At 40.8% G+C, this 22,508-nt stretch overlaps 1 protein-coding gene and 1 non-coding gene across 2 annotated transcripts; both read right to left on the reverse strand.

Moving 5' to 3' along the window:
• Window positions 1–423: 423 nt before the first annotated feature.
• On the reverse strand, window positions 424–21,932 carry LOC117302280 (DNA-directed RNA polymerase, mitochondrial-like). The gene is made up of 26 exons (XM_033786146.1): window positions 21,745–21,932; window positions 20,466–20,624; window positions 19,103–20,232; window positions 18,291–18,389; window positions 18,069–18,169; window positions 16,874–17,111; window positions 15,883–16,020; window positions 15,347–15,446; window positions 14,721–14,926; window positions 13,690–13,800; window positions 12,768–12,809; window positions 12,423–12,499; window positions 11,597–11,663; window positions 11,202–11,337; window positions 10,612–10,745; window positions 9,954–10,054; window positions 9,309–9,429; window positions 8,708–8,904; window positions 7,987–8,188; window positions 7,410–7,532; window positions 6,837–6,914; window positions 6,068–6,247; window positions 4,524–4,690; window positions 4,046–4,217; window positions 3,334–3,419; window positions 424–2,940 (listed from the first exon to the last, which is right to left on the reverse strand). Exons 1-26 carry the CDS (start codon window positions 21,848–21,850, stop codon window positions 2,805–2,807), a joined length of 4,407 nt encoding a protein of 1,468 aa, XP_033642037.1. The 5' UTR covers window positions 21,851–21,932; the 3' UTR covers window positions 424–2,804.
• On the reverse strand, window positions 15,695–15,767 carry Trnan-guu. Its single transcript has one exon. It is a non-coding gene; the product is annotated as a tRNA-Asn (tRNA).
• Window positions 21,933–22,508: the final 576 nt, after the last annotated feature.

A 22,508-nucleotide genomic window follows, 5' to 3' on the forward strand; every position in this document is an offset into this window, starting at 1 on the left:
ATTAGATTTATAAACCAGAGTTTTTGTGTGTATTTATTGCTTGTTTATGACGGCCTCTCTTGACGTTACGGCCCTGAGGCATGCATTTTATTTTATAAAGCTATGGTGTCCTTTTTGTACCCTAATTAGAGATTGTGTTATAGATGTTAAACTTGCATCGGGGATATAGGATTCAAACTGCCTCTAGCTACCGGGCAATCTCTAGAGTTGCAAGGGTCGTGGGTTCGAATTCCACCCGAGTCATATGCCTGTGATATTTTTTTCATTGAGGCATTTGCTTCTGTTGCCTCCGTGAAGCATCAGGTCAAGATGTTTTTCCCTTTTTCCTATAAACTTTAGAGATTCAGTAATGCAAGTGCCCTTTGTTAAATTTAAAAGACCATGCCCTCTCAAAGATGAAATTCAAAACCTGGGAGAAGAATATGATTTGTTTGCAGTGAGTAGGAATATTAACATTAATTAGTTTAATCGTCATAGATAGGACGTCCAGGTAGAAAATTCCTTCCATTTTTTTTCTACAATTACTAAACCTGTCCTCATCCACAGGGCTCAAATTTGGGATAAAATTCCATAAAATTTGTACCAGATCAGAAAGTTATTTAACAATACCAGAATCAGAAAGAACTTTCCACAAAGTTTAAACATGTAAACTGTTTGTATTTGAACAAGCAAGTTTTACTTCAAAGTGGCAATTACAAATTATCGACATGAAAACATTTCGCAGCTGGTGGACGCTACGACTTAAACGAGGCCAGAATATCTCGCAAAATTTTCTATCTCTTCAAAATAATTCCTCCTTTATAGATGTCAAGTATGTAGATTTTTGTTTTATGTGACGTATCCAGCTCTACTAATGGTATCAAACTGGGAGAGCAGGAACTGAATTTTATGGCATTGCTTACTGCAGAATTCTGCGCTTACACGGAATTTCTGTGTTAGCAGAAATTGTTAGTGTGCCTGCACACAAACGAGCATTCCTAGCTAACCTCTGAATTGTCGTTGTTCACAGTGGCTTTGCATTGTTGCGTTACAAGAACCGTGGGCAGGATAGACTTGTGTAGAAGTCGTTAATGGTCTGCCGCGGTGAGATAGTCGAGTTGTGGCAGTGCTCTCGCGAGACCAGATCACTGCTCTCGCGCGCACTGCTGGTTGCCCACTTCTACTTGGACCGTAGTCGTGAGAGCAGTAGTCTCACGAGGCCAACAGTCTTGCAAGAATACCGGGGAGATTCGGAATAAAGTCGGAACGCTATCACCGCGACAGACATTTAACGACTTGTCCACAAGTCTTTGGGCAAGCAAGTGTGCCTTTTGTTTTGCTTACGGTAAGCTGTGTTAATGACTTTGAAACTGTCCATTTGTGCGCAGTACTCCTCCGCATACAGGCTTTATTAATTTGGCCGTAGGGCCACAGGTTACCAGCCAATATACACACACTATATGGCATTGCTCACAATCGGTGCCTGCAACTCCCTTCTCGCTACTCTCTAGGCTGTGAGCTTTTTTTGGGGTTGCACATTATTTTCATAGAATATCTTATTTTTACTATACAAATTGGTTAAACATAGTGTATATATCTTTAACTGTACAGTAAATCTCACATTATATGACAAACCAAAACCCGTCTTCTTGATTGTAATAATTATTATTAAATAAAAAAATTCCTTCTTTATAAGAAAGAAGCAACCTATGTAAATACTAAAAATTAACAAATGTTTTGTTCCGGTGCACGTGTAAGATACCATATGAGATGTAGAGCGAGGAAATGACATACTCCGACAAATTTTTCTACCAAGTTGCACTTCTTTATTTTTTAATTTGGGCTTCAACAGTCCGCGTTTCTGTCTTCTTCTGTTTGTTTGAGTAGAAGTGACCTGTATAATGATTGATGTAAAGATGTATAAATAAAAGCTGTCTTTAACTTTGAAACTTCACGTCTTGTTGTCGTTTATTTTGTCCTTATCAGAGACTACTTTTGTTGCTAATTTGATAAAAGATATGCAGTAATTTTTCTTTTAAAAAGTTTGTCCGTTTTGTAAGCACAAAAAAGCACAATCTTAACCCTCGGACTATCTGACCATTCAATATCATCCACCAAGGTTTGTTTTGTACATGCGTCCAGATTACAATGCCAGCCTATAATGGTAGCATGTGAATTCATCTACACAGTACAGTCGACCCTCCTACTGTCTGACCATTCAATATCATCTGCTGTAGTTTAGAATAAACTGTTATCACTTGGCATGCATCTACACAGAAAGTCAACCCTCCTACTGTCTGACCATTCAATATCATCCGCTGTAGTTTAGAATAAACTGTTATCGCTTGGCGAATGCATCTACACGGCACACAGTCAACCCTCCTACTGTCTGACCATTCAATATCATCCACTGTAGTTTAGAATAAACTGTTATCACTTGGCGAATGCATCTACACGGCACACAGTCAACCCTCCTACTGTCTGACCATTCAATATCATCCACTGTAGTTTAGAGTGATTTATAAACTATGCCAGCCTGCAATATGTGCTGAATGCAGTCAATCTTCCTTTTGACGCACCAGTCATTTTTCTTGAAGAAGAAAGTTGACTTCAAGACATTTTTGAGATAAAAGTCTCCTTTCTCAGGAACCTGTTTGATGCAAACCCCACCAGTCCGAGATTATTGTTCTTTGCCACTTTCCATCTTCAGCTGAAGAAGAAAGTCGACTTCAAGAAATTTTTGAGATCAAAATCTCCTTTCTCAGGAACCTGTTTGATGCAGACCTCACCAGTCCAAGATTATTGTTCTTGCTGTCTTTCCATTTTCAGCTGAAGAAGAAAGTGGACTTCAAGACATTTTTTAGATCAAAATCTCCTTTCTCAGGAACTTGTTTGATGTAGTCACCTATGACTTTGAGTTGTGGGTTTTCCTTCTGTACCTTGGCACCTTGGGAGATCATTCTGTATATCGGGTAAATAAAAGAAAGAAGATGAGAAACTCTTCTAGGTGTCTTCTATGGTTCCTATAAACGGTAATTTGTATATTGGTTAAATTAATAAGAATAATAATAATATGCAAGTTTAACATCTATTAAATCGTTTGCAGTACCATAACAAAGGATTGTGGGTTCGAATCCCACCCGAGTAAATATGCCTGTGATATTTTTTGTTCACAGGACTATTGCCTGAAGTGTTCTATGTATTTTATGTTGTTATACTTTCAAAAAGCCACATGAATTTCCTCGTGTTGGATAATAAAGTTTTATCTATCCATCAATCTACGGTTTAGTCTCTTTTCCAGTCAAGTTTCTACAGAATGCATCCCAACAAACTGGAGGGAAAAGGGGTACTCACAGGTCACCATACTTCTCCATCATGAACTCAGCTAGATTGTTCAGGATCGGTTCGCTGTGCAATCTCACAAACTGCTCTCTGCATATCTAAGCAAAAAATCAAAATCAAAATCAAAATCAAAATCAAAATTTCAGCCTTTGAGAAAGACACTGCAAGGGTCAAAGTTGAACACAATGACCGCTTGTTTGCATCTATACCACAACTCATATTTGATTGGTAAGCAGTTTGTAATAGACCTTTATCATGGTGCAGCCATCTTTAATTTCTCCCATTGATATAAATTTTACCAAACCTAGACTTTAAGAACAAAATAGCCTGGTATCTATTTGCAAAAGGATTATAAGCATTCATTATTGTTATTCGATACTAGGAACAAGACCAGGATGGAGGCAGCATGACAAAGGTCAATAGCTAATTCTTGTTCCTTGTTTCCCAACAAGAATGAGAGCTTACAGTTAAGTAAAAAAAACTACATACAAGTAGTGTTTCAAGACGAATAATTTTTCTAGTAGGCCAATGGTAAGCAGTGCCATTAAATTGGGCCCTTATCGCAATAGGGTATTTGCGAAAAAAGGTCTATGATGGGTCTTCCTTTGATCTCATTGAGGGCGCTGCAGCCGATTTCACGAAGCATCTTCGGATACGGAATTTTACTTGTCCTAAGTCCTAAGAGTTTGGTGAAAATAGACAGTCGGATTCTGTTTTCCCTTACTCTGTTCATGACATTGATGGAGGCAGCATGTGTCCAGAAACAGTCATGCACAGAGGCGTAAGCAATGCCCTCGTGGTGACAATTGAGAGACGTTAGCATCATGTGAGTTGAGTCCAAGGAGTGGATGAAGTTTGGTGGGAAGGCGTTCTTCTGCTTCATGGTATCCGGTAACCTGAAAAAAAGACATTTAAAAAAAAAAGAAGGATGAAAAGGTTTACCCTCTCGGCATCAATTTTGTTTGTTTTCATATTAACGACTTCTGGTAAAAAACATAATTTCTTCCTTGATAAAAACAGGATTACCAGCCAAATTTACATTTGTTGCATAGTGCTTGTTACTGGTACTCGTCTGTTGTTTGCTTATCCTGAAAATCACGTGGAAATTTGGTTGGTAATCCTGCTTTTATCGCGGCAAAAATTTCATGCTAAGCAAATTTTTATGCTTAGCAGCTCTATGAAATTGGGCCAGCTGGACTTACTCGTCTGTATTGGAGCGGTCAGTGTGGTACATGACATGGTCAGCATGGTTAATGACCTTCATGTTCTTCTTGTGGTAGGGCTGGATGACCGGCAAGCCCAGGGGGGTTACCCACTCCACTGTCTGACCCGCCTTGGAGATCAACCACGCACAATCAGTCAACCAATCCTACGAAAGGAACCACAAACATTTAGCCAACCTATGATGGTGCGAACGAGGGCACAGGACACCTTTGGTAATAGACCGATCCATTAAAGGCAGTGGACACTTACTCAAAATTGTTGGCATAAAACCTTTCTTGGTGACGAGTAATGGGGAGAGGTTGATGGTATAAAACATTGTGAGAAACGGCTCCCTCTAAAGTGACGTAGATTTCGAGAAAGAAGTAATTTTCCATGAATTTGATTTCGAGACCTCTCGAAATCAAGCATCAGAAAGCACACAACTCGGGTGACAATGGGTTTTTTTCTTTCATTATTATCTCGCATCTTCAAGGACCGATTGAGCTCAAACTTTCACAGGTCTGTTATTTTATGCATATGTTGAGATACATCAAGTGCGAAGACTGGTCTTTGACAATGACCAATAGTGTCCACTGTCTTTAAGCCAAGCTGTGATGGTGCAATTATTTTGAGTAATTATTTACACAATTATTTTGAGTAATTACCAATAGTGTTCAGTGCCTTTAACTACACAAACAAAGCAAGTGTGCCTGAACATTTCATTAAGAATTTGTTTGGCAGGCTGAAGGTCAAAATCAATGTTATTTTGATCAAACATCATAAACATTTAGGAATGAACTACAAAAATTATCTGTAGGCCTACACAAATTTTTCACTAAAAAACACTAAAAACGACATGCTTACAAAAAATAACAATAAGAAAAAAAGGAAAGAAATTAAAATCTAGTCAGTTTAATACGAAATAACCAATCATTACTCTAAGTAAAAATACAAACTAGCAAAACTACATTCACACAAACATATACAAAAGTATGTACAAAGATGGAATTGATCAAGAGCAAAAGCTATCACAAAAACAACGCAAATAATACAAGATACAAAATATGATGAAAGAACAGACATTTGTACAAAATGGTTAAATCTTGAACGTTGGAAAAGTGTTTTTTTCTATATCAGCAGTGTTCTCCCGTAACAGTTGTCCGTTGGCCAGATACCAGTTGAAACACCGGAGGACCGGCCAAAATCCTCGCCAAGTGGTCCGGCGGGCTACTTCAGTGTTGAAAGGCTTCCCTATTTCATTTAAAAAGGTGATGGACTAGTTTAATGACAAGCCAACTAGTTCCTCCAGGCAAGTCACAAAAAAAAGTTTAGGCCAAACTCAAGCATTTCCATTTACAACACATTATTCTGGGGAATTGATACCCAAATCTCTCTGGTTTTCGTGAACATCTCCCGAAGGATTTTGAAGACATGTCACGCCAGGTAGCAAGCCTCACACAGCCTGATCTCTGGACCAAGTTTGACCTTAGAGCCCTTCCTCAATCTATCAAATTCAAGCATTTCCATTTTACGAGGATTTTACCTGAATCTCTCTGGTTTTCGTGAACATCTCCCGAAGGCTCTTGAAGACATTTCTCGCCAGGTAGCCGGCTGCATAAAGCCGTACCTCTGATGGTACCTCACTCAGCTGCTTGTGGATCTGCCACTTCCCGCCGTACATCGTTACGCCGTAAACCACCGTCATAACGGTCTGCTTCACAACCTACACAAAATATAAAACATTTAAAATGTTAAAAACTCCACTGGCTGCCTGTCACATAAACAACTCCAGAGCAAAATCTTCTCCTTCGATTTCAAGTGTGGGATCCTCGGTCAATGATGTTACGACTAAGTTGCCCCCAGATCTCCCTGTCCCTCATGCATGTAGATATTTCTCCAACTGTTTCCTACTGTAGGACCATTCTTATATTTCGGGTGGTGTCCTCGGTCAATGATGTTACGACTGAGTTGTCCCCAGATCTCCCTGTCCCTCATGCATGTAGATATTTCTCCAGCTGTCACAAACCCAGTGTCCCTTATTAGTAGGTCCACATAAGTCAGGTGACCTGGACCTCTTTGAACTCGACCTTGCTTTAGGCTCCCACAGTAGGTGGCAACGTCCCCTGGAAAAATTTGTTGATTTGTAGCCCACACCTTGAAGTGGCCTTCAGGCCTTGTGTGTCTGGCGACTTGCATAACAAATTTGCAAAAATTTAAAAATTAGCTATAACATGAAATTGGAAAATTTGACTTGTGAACCGTTTAGAAAGTCTGATTAATAGACTTGTCCGAGTCTTCTTAGTTTTACATACCTTGCGTTGAATGTGACCGGTTAACAGCTTGGCTTGGGGATTGCCATTCTCTGCATCTCTCTTGCAAATCTCTTCAACCTACAAATACATCCCGAAGCGATATTGTATAAATTCATTTGTTTTCATTTCAGTTTGTTAGTCAGCAAATAAGAATAATTGAATGAATTATAAACTCATTTGATTTCAATTCATTGAGTTCATGAGCAAATAATTACAAGAAGAAGAATAATAGTAGCACCATAACCATTAAAAAGAAAAATGCTCACAGGTGCTTTAAATAAAATTGACATTGTCCAAAACTAATACTAATTTAAAAACATTGAAAAAATTGCAAATAAAAGAGTACAAACAAGAAAAATGACCTTATAAATCTGGATGGAAAAAATTGCTAAATATTCTGTGCCTGAAAATTATACTCATCAGAACAAGGTTACCAGCCAAAAGACCCTTCCACAAGGACAGTTTCTGACTGGTAACCTGCATATTTTTGCTTAGCAGAAATCTGTCAGCGTTATTTTTCACTGAAGCAGCTGTTTGAACTTAAGACCTTTGACCATCAGGTCAAGCTATTACCATTTGAGCGACTCCGCTGTACACGTCCTGTGGGACATCCGTGGGACAGAGGTTGACTTGGTGGGAGCCGATGACATCCCTACCTAAGGCCGCGTAGTGCTGAAGACCGTTACACGATCCATCCTGGGAGAAAAACAAAATCAACAACAACCCATCAGGGTAAAATACAAGAACAATCAATATGGTCAAATGTACTTTTTCGGCCGGCCTGGCCGCCAGTGTCTGTTCAAGCTTTTTGGATTTGCTTTTGTGGTTTTATTGTGGTTTTTGACCATGTGGTTTCTCTTAAGGTCCAAGCCTGATGAGCTTTGGCTTTGGCTTCTACACCTTCCGCCTATGATCTGCCATCTTTTCAGGGGAATATCAATACCTACCTTCAGCTCCACTGAGTTTCTGCAATTCTATGTTTTCTCCCTTTAGCCCTTTACCTTTAGTGGCTTTTTTAGCCTTGTTTTGAGCGAACTTGAATAACAAAATCTTTAAAAAACTTGTTTGAAATCCCGAATCGAAACTCTACACTTTCAAAAATTGCCATGGGAGCCAGAGCCTTAGCCAAAAGCCGCAGTTGATTACCTACCTGATGTACAGGCAGGTGGCTTATGAAGCCACTGGGGTCTGGGTGCTTCAGGGCGTTGGTGATCTCAATGCAACAAGCGAGGGCCTGCCACTTGTCCTCGGCGCCCTTCCACCAACCCTTTCCCTCCAAGGGATTTTCTGCCGAGTCCTTGATCTCCGGCAATATCTCATTTGCATAGGCTAATCTCTCGGGCAATGAGCACCTGGGATTAATAACATCAAGCAGTCACTGATTATCTTTTTTTATGTGTTTGAAATGTTCTTATGCAAAATATTTGTTATCAAGGTTTTGTTTGCTAACTTTGCGACAAACTGTGTTGAAGACGAATCCAAGAGAACTTTTTTTTAGTCGGGGCCCAATTTCATAAAGTTGTTTCGGCAGAAAATTCTGTTTGGCAAGTTTCTTGCCTTAGCAAGAAATGATCGTGGGTACCCGTTACAGCAATGCTAACTGTACAATATCCTGGCTGGTAAACCTCTTTTTGCTAAGCAAAAGTTGTTTAAGCTGAGCAAGTTTTTGTGCTTACAGGCTTTATGAAACTGGGCCAAGGGTTCAATTTCACCTAGAGTTTTCAAGACTCAAGGCTGGTCCTAAGTTAACTTGTCCTAACTCGAGATAAGACTAGTCTACACTCATTGAGAAATCCACTCCTGGACTGTTGCAGGGTTTACAAGAAGATGGAAACAAACAGAGACAAAACAAACAGAGACAGCGCTAATACCTCTTCTTGTGACCGGTCAGATTAACCAGGTGAATCTTAAGCCAGTCGAGTCCAGCGGGACCCAGGGGTAGTCCCTCGGCGAACATTAAGATGCTCCGTGTGACGTCGCTGCCCATGTGATTGAAGTGGGGCGGGCATGGGTAGACCCGGCCACGGAAGTCCATGTTGTGTGGAAACCAGAAGATGTCATTTCGGTACTGAACAAAGAAAACCAAATGGTCAGTGAAAATCGGTAACCTCCACATTCATAGAGCTGTTTAAGCATGAAAAGTAGCTAAGCAAAAAATTGTGTGCTTACCAGAATAAGGTAACCAGCTAAAAAATCATGTCATATGTACCCTGTGACTGGTATTCTGTTTACTTTTGCCGAGCAGCAAATTTTCTGCTTAAGAGCTAAGAAATCAGGCACTGGGCCCAATTCTGTGGCTCTGCAGAGTTATGCGCTTACAGTAACCATTCTACGCTTAAGGACAGGTTAAGCACAGAATGTCTACACTAGTCAAGTAGGCTATTAAGCAAAGAATACTCGCACTACAGGATGCACGTTTGAAGGTGTGCAGTTTGGGCGAGGCCGTTTTTTGAATTTCAATCGTAAACTCACCTTGTCTGCGATAGAGAACTTATACAATGCATCCATCCTTAGGCTGTGCATCTCGGCTTGCTTCTTGCGTAACAGCGCCCTCTGTTGCTGAATCTTCGCCAGGTCATTCTGGGTCAGCTCCCTACAGTTTGTGCATTTGTTTTGTTAGAAGAGAATATAAAAACAGCCGTTAAAAATATTAAATTCTGAGAATTGGCATTGCCTGGGGCCTCTGTTGCCTCCAATGAAACTACACTTAGCAAAATCAAAATGGCCTTTCCCTCTCAAAGTTGAAATTCAAGGCTTGCTGTACAACACATGGTGATCATGTGACCTTTGGCAATGTGAGGTAAGATTAGTCCGAAGAAACCATTACAAAACATTTCAGGCAGTTAAGGTTAACCTGGTCCCAATTTCATGGCTCCGCTTACTGCAAAATTCTGCGCTGATGATCACCATTCTCCGCTTACTGTGCAAGCGCCGAATATCTGCGCTAGCTATGTAAGCAAAGAATGCCTAGTAACGTTTAGTACGCGCATGCACAAGTACAAATTCTCTGAAATACGCTTGCCGTAAGCGCAGAATTCCCTGGTTTCGTAAGTACTGAGTTTTTCCCATTATTGTGACCGCAGACGTGAACTGATAAACGATAATAATCAAGATTACCCAGTCGGCTTGGGGATGGGTTCAACCACAGATGGCGGCTGAGCAATGTCTAGCTCCGGACTCCCACCTTTCTGGAAGACGTTGATGATCACGTCTAAAATCTGAAGAATTAAAAAAAAAAAAAAAAACATATGTCAAAGAACGCAAAGACTGTAGGTAAGGCAAACAAGAGCAGGCCTACTACAATGATTTCATCACACCAGGGGCCGCTTTCACAAAGAGCTGAGATTGATCATTACTGCAAATCAATCATAGTTGCTAAGTAGAGTGTGATCACTTTACTATGGTTATACTGACAATTTTTCTTGCTTTATGAAATCAGCCCCAGGTCAACGTGGATGCCAGCCGTTGCGCTGGAAGGATCTAGTCCATGAAGACGTCCAAATTCCACTCTGAGAGGGAGAGCAATTAGCTACAAACAAACTTGAATGGGGACGGTTATCCAAGGAGGCCAAGGGGCACCTTGTCCTTCAACGTTTCCAAAAACCAAAGGAAAACTTTCTCTTTTAAAGAGCCATCACACAAAAACACATTAGTTAATCAAGCCACAATACAAACCACTCCTTGGTCTTTATGAGGTCGCATAGCCAACAAAAGCTACGGTAAATTTTGTCTTTATTTTGAGTTGTTTATTTACTTGTTGATTGTTTATGCTTACAGGCTTATTGATGATCCATGGCGTAGAGGCTAGCTGGTTGAGAGAGTCGAGCACGGGATAGAGTTCAGCGGACTTTGTCTTCTGCAGTAAGGACTGGTGCTGTGGGGTGCCATCTTTGCAGCGCATAATTTTAGCTATTAAAACCAAATGTTATGAAAATATTATTCGGTAGATTGTTTTTTTACTGGATAAACTTCTCAGTTCTGACGAGGTCTTAAACGGCTGTTTAAAAGCGGCAGGCTCGATCCCAAGTCCACAACCCTGCAAGCTAGGTCTCAAACAGTCATTTAAGATTGAAGTAGGAAAAACTTACCTGAGCTCTGTACATGTTGTGCATTTTTATGAGACAGTTTTCGGATATGCAATTGTGTGCATAGTATGCATCCTCGTATCCATGGCCTAATGATACGGCGAGATCAATCACCCCGGGGAACGAGGTTGTGCGCTAACCCGTACGAATGCTATCCGCAAACACCGGGTATAAACAGCTCCAGCTGGTCATCATCAACCGTTTAAACATGTGATGCGCTCTCCACCAATAGGAATAGCCAAACTGTCTGGGGTATTTATGAACTAAAATTATTACTCACTTGTGCTAAGCGGGAAAGCTCCAAACTTGACGGAGCACCATGGAATGGGCGGACTGACCATTGGGAGTAGGTTACTATCAAATGGCATCTCAATCCCTTTCACGTGTTGCAGCAGCTCAACAAGGGATGGATGAGGCTATGTGGGAACGGAAACAAATCATAGGATAGAAACAAAACGTCCTTCGACAAACAAATATTTGTTAAAGAGATATGAATTAAGAAAGCATAAACATTTTGAAATTGATCATTGAAGAAAATCATTCAAGAAAACCATAAAGTAAACAAGCATGACAAAGTAAAAGCCAAATGGAATAACAATTTACAAATACAAATATTGTATATGACCGCGGACTGATTGAAAGTGTTTGTTTTTTTCCTCAAGTCTTGGTACTGACCTTAATGTAGCCAACTTGCTTGAAACCTCTGTAGGTGTACATGTGATATAGAGCTGGGATCATCTTCCTATGTTGGGGAAGAAAAGGAAACCCATAAAGACTCCTTCTGCAAATACAACGTGTCGTGGCCGAGTGGTTAAGAGCAGCCAGACTCACGCTCTTGGCCCAATGTCACTGTTTTCTCGTGACCCAGATGGCTGATCGATCTCAAACTTCTTGTGACACTGTCTAGAAGTTCCTGTTCTATCACCCCCATTCTGAAACAACTACACTGGCTCCCTATCTCTCAACGAATCATCTTCAAGCTGATGCTCATTGTCCACAAAGCTCTTAATGGCAAGGCTCCCCACTATCTTTCTGAACTGCTTCAAGTTTACACTCCATCAAGGAATCTTCGATCATGTTCTATGCTTCTCCTCATTGAACCCAAGTCTCGACACTCATGGGGTGACAGGTCTTTTTCTTCAGCCCCGCCACGCATCTGGAACTCTCTACCACTTAATCTTCGATCTGGTCTCTGTACCGCAAAACTCAAGTCTCTTCTCAAAACTTATCTTATGTCACAGGTTTTAAATGACTTATTTTGTTGTGTCTGTTTTTCTTTGTGTTGTGTTTTGTTTTTGTTTAGTTTTTGGTTTTACTGCGCCTTGAACACCCAGCAGGGTGGATATGTGCGCATTTCAAGGCTTATTATTATTAATTTTATTAGGTTTGTCAGTTTATGTATATGGTGGATTACATAAAGTGCTTACACTGCCAGCAACTGTTTTGTTAGCAAAAACCAATTCTGTAATGTCCCTTTAATTCTTTGTGAATGAAAACTTACTCAGGTTTATTGGTGAAGGACATATTCGCGTTAATCTTGATTTCCCTGATCATCATTTCTGCCAGACGACTTCCAATCTACGGGGAAAAAAAGGAAAACCAAGTTCTGAGATGTTGGCAACACCAAAGACAAAGATCGTTCTTTGCCAGCAGAGTTTGATTAAAAACTCATACATTCAGAAGGAAAACGATGCAAACATCTGGCCCCAATTTCATTCAGCTGCTTAGCACAAAAATTTGCTTAGCATGAAATTTCTTCCTTGATAAAAACAGCATTACCTTGACAAAATCCAAATTACAACCAACCTTAAAACAAATTTGTTGATGTTAACAAAAGGAATCTTACCCCAAGTGTGATATTTGCCGGCCAGTTTTCCACATCAGCATCCTGTGGTTAAAAAAAAATTAAAAAAAATAAAAAAATCTCAATATTAACTTACAAAATAGTGGAAATAAAAAACATACAATATCAAAGCCTTATCAATATAAACCCGGCCTGCATTTCTATCAACATTTTTTTCTGAGATGATGTATCTCTTCTGTTTTGTGGGTGATACTCAGCAGGATTGAAAGACATTTATGAGGATTAAACTCAACATTTTGAACATCATTCTTCTCTCAGTCAAAGATTTTGAATTGAGAACACAAAAGAACCACCGGACCCATCTTTCAAAGAACCCTGCCGCCGGTTTCACGAAACGCTAGGATGAAATCCTATCTCGAGTTAGGACGAGTAACTCATTGGTTCAATGCGTCCTAACGTCGTTGGATTCGGAACTTAACTCGTCCAAAGATTAATCCTAAGAGAGAAATTAAATCCTCAGTTTGGTGAAATCGACAGCTGAGAAATCCTATCTCGAGTTAGGACGAGTAACTCATTGGTTCAATGCGTCCTAACGTCGTTGGATTCGGAACTTAACTCGTCCAAAGATTAATCCTAAGAGAGAAATTAAATCCTCAGTTTGGTAAAATCGACAGCTGAGAAATCCTATCTCGAGTTAGGACGAGTAACTCATTGGTTCAATGCGTCCTAACGTCTATGGATTCGGAACCTAACTCGTACGAAGATTAATCCTAAGAGAGAAATTAAATCCTCAGTTTGGTAAAATCGACAGCTGAGAAATCCTATCTCGAGTTAGGACGAGTAACTCATTGGTTCAATGCGTCCTAACGTCTATGGATTCGGAACCTAACTCGTACGAAGATTAATCCTAAGAGAGAAATTAAATCCTCAGTTTGGTGAAATCGACAGCTGAAGTTATACTCACCAATGATGGCCCTTCTGGCATATTGTCCTCAAGGCTCTTCCATAACTCACGATGATTCAGCGCTTTCACATTCAGACTCCGACTCACAAACTCTTTGTATAACTTCAAAACCTGAAAAGAAAAGCATATAAAGCACTCTTTATAGTACTGGGGTCGATTTCACAAAAAGTTAAGACTAGTCTTATCTCAAGTTAGGACTAGCCTTCAGTTTTTAATATCTCCTAAGACTAGACCTAAGTTAGGAATAGTCAGAACTCTTTATGAAATCGACGGCAGGATTGGTAGAGCTGACAAAACAGTCGCCAGACAGTATTCATTGTTTTGTATGATCAACCATACACAGAAAATACCAAACATTTGAACCTTTGGGCTGAGTCCATTGGGCAAGACAGGAGGAAATAGTGAAAAACCATGAACAGTTTCTAGCATGTAAACACATTGTCTCTAATTTTGGGTGTAACAACCAAAATCAGCAGTTGCACTTCATAAAGGTTCTCAGATATACTTTCCTCGGAAACGACATCATTTGAGAGGAAGATATTTCACCGAAATAAATAGTTTAAGTATGAACTCCATAATCAGTAAGCTTTCAGACTAAAAAATAGACAATGATGATTTTTTATCCTTACAAATCCTGTCTCTTTAAGGAAAAATGTAATAAAAAAGAAAATGTTGACGCTTTATTTTTGATCTGAACATCATTCACATTCCTTCGGGTGTTTTATTTTCGTGTGTACTTCAGCATACCTTAGCATGGTTATTTCCTGCAAACTTTGTTTCGTAAAATTCACACACAATGAGTTGCAAAGAGTCAGCGCTTATGGAAACAAAGAATTCTGCGCTAACGTCAAGCGCAATTCATGGGTTAGAGAGGAATTTAGGCTTGTGCACGTGCATACTCCACGTTACAAGGCATTCTACGCTTACATAGCTAGCGCAGAAATTCGGCGTTTGTACGTAAGCAGAGAATGGTGATCGTAAGCGCAGAATTTGGCGGTTAGCAGAGCCATGAAATTGGGCCCTGAACTTGCCTTGTCAGCTACACCCATCTTGATTTTCCTGCGGATAAGATACTTGCGCTGGACTCTGTAGCCGAGCTCTCTGGACAGCAAGACGGTCATGTTTCCCTCCGTGGAGTTTGCGAGCTCATGCAGGGCATCCAGCATGAGATTGACATACTCGTGGGGATCCATGATGGAGAAGAACGGATAGAAGTTTGTCTTACCCACCGTTGCTCCTGGAGGAAAAAGTCAACAGCACAATCACCACAATCATAATAAACAAATACAAAAGTTATCTTCAAATTGTTCTTGACCTTAATCACTTGACGTGTTGTGGCCTGAGTGGATAAGAGCAACGGACTCTGGTGTTTCTGATCAGATGAGTGTGGGTTTGAGTCCTGGTCCTTAAGCTCAACATTCAACCATTTTTGCTTCGTAGGTCCTGCATGTGTCCTAACACAAATGCACGTATCAGTGATTGGCAGCATATTTCAACACAGCACCTTGTAAAACCATTACATGGTGCTATGTAAAGAAATGTTTCATACTTAAAAATTATGAGCTCCACGTATACCTTGTAGGAAAGTGTGAGTTAATTTTTAAGAAGCGAGCTATAGGGATTCCACTGTGGAAAGAGCATTATTGTTTAAACTCACGTCTTAGATTATTCGCCCTGCGGAGTTTTTTTAGTTCATATTTGAAGCTTCTGGTTAAGGCCTCTCTCCACTCTTGCTTATGCTGCTCCAAAATAGCTTTCTAAAAAAAAAACGGAAAACAAAAAGGAACAGAATCATTGCTCAAGGTCTAAAATCTTTTTTTTTTTTTTTTTTTTTTTTCTTTGCGTGAAGTGGTTTAAGAATCAAATATTTCATGCCAATATTTTCTGACAAGTTCTCAAAAGAGCTTTTAGGACCCTGTTTGCTTTTGTTTTCGATATCAATATAAACCACAAGGGAAACTGACTGGGTACATTTTGAAATGATTTTTGGGGTTGAACAAAGAGTTGACTAGAGTGGGATTCGAACCAACGACCTCCGGATTAACATGCCGGCGCTCTACCAACTGAGCTATCTAGCCCTATATTGGCGGTGTCCCTGTCCCTAGGGACACCGCCAATATAAGGCTAGATAGCTCAGTTGGTAGAGCGCCGGCAGGGAAGCTAAACGAAACGCACCAATTATGAACGTCCTACCTTGCTCTGATTATTTGACATCTCCTTCTCGATCGAGGGAATCAAAACCGTTTCGCTCTTCTCCATCTTCATTTGTTCGTCCAGCTTCTTCAGCATCTCGTCTTGGCTCATTATCTCTGGATATGGGCTCTGTTTATCCTGCAAGAAAAGTAGAAGTTGTGTTAAAACAAATATTCTGAGTGTAGTACAGCAGACGCAATCTTGACTTTGAATGGCCTCAGTGCCTTGGTGATAAGGACTCTGTTTACCCTTCATCAAGAAAAGCAGAAGAAAGTTGGGTCGAAGAAATATTCTTCTGTACTACAGCAAACACAATCTTGACTTCGAACAATGTTGAATGGCCCAAGTGTCTTGATGACAAAAGCTTGTTTCTGTTAAATGCAGTGGACACTATTGGTAATTGTCAAAGACTAGCCTTCACAGTTGGTGTATCTCAACATGTGCATAAAATAACAAACCTGTGAAAATTTGTGCTCAATCGGTCATCGAAGTTGCGAGATAATAATGAAAGAAAAAAACACCCATGTCACACGAATTTGTGTGCGTTTAGATGGTTGATTTCGAGACCCAAAGTTCTAAATCTGGGGTCTTGAAATCAAAATCGTGGAAAATTACTTCTTTCTCGAAAACTATGTCACTTCAGAGGGAGCCGTTTCTCACAACGTTTTATACCATCAACTTCTCCCCATTACTCGTCACTAAGAAAGGTTTTATTCTAATAATTATTTTGAGTAATTACCAATAGTGTCCACTGCCTTTAAGACTTCCCACCAATCAAGGACTTGATTTTGAATGATTGGTTTCTTTTTCCAAATAAATTTGTCACAACCAAACCATCACTGAGCAAGGTAAAAATAGAGACAGTTCTCATACAATGCACCACGATTGTTTTTGAGTTTTTTTTCACTTTTGAGAAAAAATGTGTTTGACGTGATTCAAACGAAGCTATAGCCGAGCCAAACAATTAAAAAAGTTTTGATTCAATTCATACCAGATGTGGCACCCTGCCCTTTGTATACAGCTCCTTCACGATACCGACGTTACATTGAGGGCGCTGTAACGGAGGCGGGGCCTTAAACCCTGGCTGAACATCTTCAAGTAGGCTCAAGATGACTTCTCTCTGGTCGATGGTGAAGGTACACTTCTGGAAGATGTCCTCCACGGTCAGTTCGTCGACCTTCATCTGGTCCAGACACTTGGTCACTGTTTTGTGGTTGATGTCTTTCATCCTGAAGAGGGTTCGTTTAAAAAAAAAAATAAAAAAATTGATGAATATGAGAGGGATCAAAAAGAGATCGACCCGACTAACCAACCAACTGACTGACCTAATCAAATGACCTGATGAAATTGTGACATGTGGGGACTTCAAATACTGTTCATCCTTAACCCAGTATGAACTTTATAATCAGTGAGCTTTCAGAAAATAAAACCAAAGATTTTGTTTTCACCAACAAACACAAATTAAGCATTAGATCATGAAAGTCTCTCCCTTATTCAAACATTTATGGGGAACACTTTGGGTCTTAGATTGCTTAAACGTGTGAACAGGGTTTGCCAACTTTTTCAGTGACTAGCCCGCAAGACCGATTAGCTTGTCATTTCACTGGTCCAGTAGCCTGTTCACTAGTCCATACACATACTTTATATGAAAAGACATGCTTTTCAACACTGAACTAGTCAGCCAGGCCACTTGGAGTGAATTTTGACTGTCCTCAGGTGTTTTAAAGGTACACGTTGCCTTGGACCGGTCGAGTTGGTCTTTGAAAAGCGTTTGCAACCGTTTGTTATAAAATGCATATGGGTAGAGATGTTGTAAAAGTAGAATACAATGATCCACACAAACATGCACGGTTGGCCATTTAGTTCGCATAGGAAATGGAAAACCACGCAGTTTCGAGGCAAACTTGTGCGGACCATTCTATTCTACTTTTAAAACATCTTTCCAACCATATGCATTTTATAACAAACGGTTACAAACACATTTTATAGACCAACTCGTCCGATCTAAGGCAACGTGTTCCTTTAAAGTCTGGCATTTGGCCAGCGAACCACTGTCAAGGGAGAATGCTGGTGAAGAAAACAAACTCGCACACTTTTGTGGGTCCCGATGTTCAAATATGCACGAGACTTGTGTTACACTTGTAGTCTATTTCGGAGGATATTTGATGAACGGTTTGTATTTGTACCTTCCCATGCATTCCAGTGCAGCAGCATACGACTGAAGATCCGGTGTCAACTTGCTGGCGACCATTTGTGAGAACAGCACCCTCACTTGACTGAGATTTCCCTATAAACAAAAGGGGGTGGCAAAAAGAAATTGTTCATAACAAACCTCTAATTATTTTAATAAAACAAAATTACTGGTATTTTCAAACAGAACACAACAAAAAAACACAAAATGAAGTTACCTTTCTTGCCCAAGCTTGCAGCATGGTATTGTAATGGCCAGTGTTTAGCTCCTGGTTGTGGAGTCTAGCTGAATCAAACAGCTTCTGGGCCTCCTCGGTCTATACAGGGAACAAACAAACAATCAATCAAGTCGGAACACAGGTGCGTTGGGGGTGTCAGAACACACGGGTGTCGAAACACAGTGGTGCCGGAACACAGGGGTGTCAGAACACAGGGGGTGTCAGAACACAGGGGTGTCAGAACACAGGGGTGTCAGAACACAGGGGTGTCAGAACACAGGGTTGTCAGAACACAGGGGTGTCAGAACACAGGGGTGTCGAAACACAGTGGTGTCGGAACACAGGGGTGTCGGAACACAGGGGTGTCAGAACACAGGGGTGTCAGAACACAGGGATGTCAGAACACAGGGGTGTCATAACACAGGGGTGTCGTAACACAGGGGTGTCAGAACACAGGGGTGTCAGAACACAGGGATGTCAGAACACAGGGGTGTCGGAACACAGGGATGTCAGAACACAGGGGTGTCAGAACACAGGGGTGTCAGAACACAGGGGTGTCGGAACACAGGGGTGTCAGAACACAGGGGTGTCAGAATACAGGGATGTCAGAACACAGGGGTGTTGGAACACAGGGGTGTCAGAACACAGGGGTGTCAGAACACAGGGGTGTCGGAACACAGGGGTGTCGGAACACAGGGGTGTTGGAACACAGCGGTGTCAGAACACAGGGGTGTCGGAACACAGGGGTGTCGGAACACAGGGGTGTGGAAACACAGGGGTGTTCTAGGCGTTTCAAAAAAAAAATATCTCACCATGCCACAGAATATGCTGACGTCCATGAAGGGCTGCAAGTAGGCCTGGGGGCTGTCGACGTTTGTCCACCTCCGTCTCTCCTTCCCAGGTTTCACCTTCCCATCTCCTTCTTTTGCTACCACCCCTGGCAAATGCATAGAGCCTTTCTTCTCCAGTAACTCTATTGTTCGGGGGGATGAAACGGCATCATCTGTGGAAGATGGCTGCCAACCATCCGCTCCAATGTCTTGAGCGGCTCCCGTACGTAATTTTGACGAATCTGGCGATGTTTGTTCATCAATCGTTAATGCGTGATGTGGTTTGTTGGAGATTGCACTGGTTTTGTCTGCTATTGCACTTGATTTGTTTTCCACTAAGTCTACACTGGAATTGGTTGTACTGATTTTTTTAGGCAGCGAGAATGTTAATCTTTCCGTCCCAGATTCGTTTAGCGTGGGACTTGCGTTTTCACTTGACTGTTGACTTCTAAGCTGACTATCCTTACAACTGGCTGAGTCCCTGAGATTCGATGCTGTTTGATTACCAGTCTTGTTTCTCTGGTTCCTCTTCACAGACTTTGCTTTACTTCTCGCCCGTGGCTGCGTGATTTCTGTTGGGATTTTGACGATGTCTCCTGTGCTGCTCGTAATCTGTTGACATGCCTGGTGACCATCCTTTGTTCCACGGTTCCCTGCTGTTGCTTTTTCCTCGCTCGACGTACTCAATGATGCCTTTGTTGGTTTTGTTTTCCCTTTCCGAGGTTTAGTTGACTTCACTTCTTTCTGCTTGCTGATAGTTTTATCCGAGAGTGGAGCAGTTTTCTTAGATTTGCTCTTACTCGTACTGGAAGCTTTGGGATGTCGCGATTTGGAACTTGACAAATTACCCAAATCGGATGATAAGGTCGCCTTGGCCGCAGGGTCAAATATCCGTTCCGACGTTTCTTTATTTGTTCTTTCTGCCGAGGCTGATCCCTGCAAGGAATCCGATACTGTTTTTGGCGATTGCTGCGAGGCTTCTGGCTGTTTGGAGTGAGTCTGTTGTGATGTCACAGAGGGAACTCTCTCCGTGGGCGTCGGACGTTCTCCTTCACTTTGTTGCAGGTTTCCCTTCTGGTGCGCGTCCCTCTGATGCGCAATCTGGGATGTACCTGCATTGCAAATTAAAAAAACATTAATAATAATAATAATCATTGATTTGTATACAGCACTTTACACACCCAAAGGGCGTTTCAAAGCGCTTCCAATGTTACCCCTGGTCAATTTGCCATTTAATTCATTCCTCAACTCGAGATAGATTAATCCTATTGTTTCGTGAAATCTGCTGCAGGGGGCATGGGATGGAGGCAATTTCCTTTGTTCTATCCCAGGCCTGATAACTTACCATACTTTCTGCCTAAGCTTTGACCCTTAAGTTGAGATAGTGATGATGTTGCACAATCCACAGGCTTGAAGTTTCTACGTACTTGAATCAGACTTGTTGTGTAATGTCTCCTCTGGGCCACCATACACAGAGTACATCCTTGCCGCAAGTACAAAATTCCTTAAGAAAATGAAGAACAAAGACAGACCAGTCATAAAATGAATACAATTTTGTTGAAAATCATGTGAATTGAAAATTTACCTGGACGAGTCCAAAATTGTCATTTTTAAAGCCATTGAACCCTTTCGGTACAGGAAAAAAGTTCACAGATTTACAAATAACTTACAGGGTTTACAGAAGATAGTGGTGAAAGACTTCTCTTGAAATATTATTCCATGAAATGCTTTACTTTTTGAGAAAACAGTAAAACAATATAAATTCTCGATAGCGAGAATTACGGATTTATTTTGAACACATGTCATGACATGGCGAAACACGCGGATACAAGGGTGGGTTTTCCGTTATTTTCTCCCGACTCCGATGACTGATTGAGCCTAAATTTTCATAGGTTTGTTATTTGATATAGAAGTTGTGATACACGAAGTGTGGGCCTTGGACAATACTGTTTACCGAAAGGGTCCAATGGCTTTAAGTACTTTTCCCACATAAAAAAAAACAAGAATAACTTTCCGTATGGCGCCACCACTTTTTCACTCATTTTTACAAAAAGGGATATATCAATCAGGTAAATTAGATACTATATTATTTTATTTCGAATGAAAAAGTGGTGGCGCCATACGGAAACTTTTCCAAAAACAAAAAAAAAACTTTATTTTCATTTAATCAGATAAACTCAATGGTTTCTCAATTATAAAAGACAAATCTGACCGCTAAAATTAAGTCCCTTTTTTCAATTTTTTTTAACCCCCCCCCCCCAATAAAAAAAATGGTTTAATTAACCCGATTGCACACATACAAATACATGACACTGACATACATTAGACTTAGTTAGAATGTTAGAGCACCAGAAATGAGACCACAACTTCAATTCAACATAACAAAATAACAAGTCAAAATTATAATCAATACTACTGACACCAGACTACCTGTAGAGAAGAGCACATACTACTTAATTAGAGCCAAGAGAAGTGTGTGTAGGCGGTACTAATTAAGAATTAGAGGTCACTCAAAATACGTATATTTTTGCATAGTGTAACTGGTTAAGGGAAACTACATTCAATTAAATTTGCGACAACACAACATCAGTGACATGGACACACACACAATGCAGTTCAGTTACCTAATTTCCCGAGCGTTGATGACTTGTCAGTCACAAAGACTGTGTTTACAGACGTTAAGGTTATAACTCTGCAAGCGCCACTGAACAGTTTTGAAATGAAAATCATAGTTTGATATGATTTCGCGACAGAAGTTGCTTGCTTGCTAGCTCAGCTGTCTGAATGACGACGAGCTAGCTAAAGACGTTCGCTCGATCCTACCTCCATTAACTACGCACGTGTTTTGTAATTGTTATACAGCGCCCTCAATAGACTGATTTCTTTCTTCCCACCCCCTTTACCTAGGGGTGGGAGATAGCACGTTGTGGCTTTACGGGCAACGGAACACACAAACAAACAGTTTTACACAAAACAAAGCATGTGTTATTCAAAGAGAGGTTTTTTAAGGATTGTTCTGATTATGAGTAGCCTAGTCCTATCTATAGCCCGTTTTGACGTTTGTTTGTTTTGATGCACCACTTCCCCCCCCAACCTTCGAGCTTTCGTTTACGCGCGCGGCTATAAAAAGACGCAGAGCGCACCTTATGAGACAAGCGCATTGTTAGAAGAAAACAAAGAGTCTCCACTCCAAGTTCTCCTCAGAAGTATTCCAAGGATGTTAGGAAAGTATCAGGAAAGTATGGACCTGTCAGTTTCAGACTGAAAATCAGTAAGGGTAAGTTATATTTGTTGGGAAATCCGGAACGGGCTGTGGCTGTTTTCTTTAATCTAAAAGTTTCCCTCCTATAGCTTCTCTGAAGTGAAAGATCCTGCACGGCTCACTCCG

This window comes from Asterias rubens, chromosome 18 (assembly GCF_902459465.1).
Source record: "Asterias rubens chromosome 18, eAstRub1.3, whole genome shotgun sequence".
NCBI classification, from domain to species: Eukaryota; Metazoa; Echinodermata; class Asteroidea; order Forcipulatida; family Asteriidae; genus Asterias; species Asterias rubens.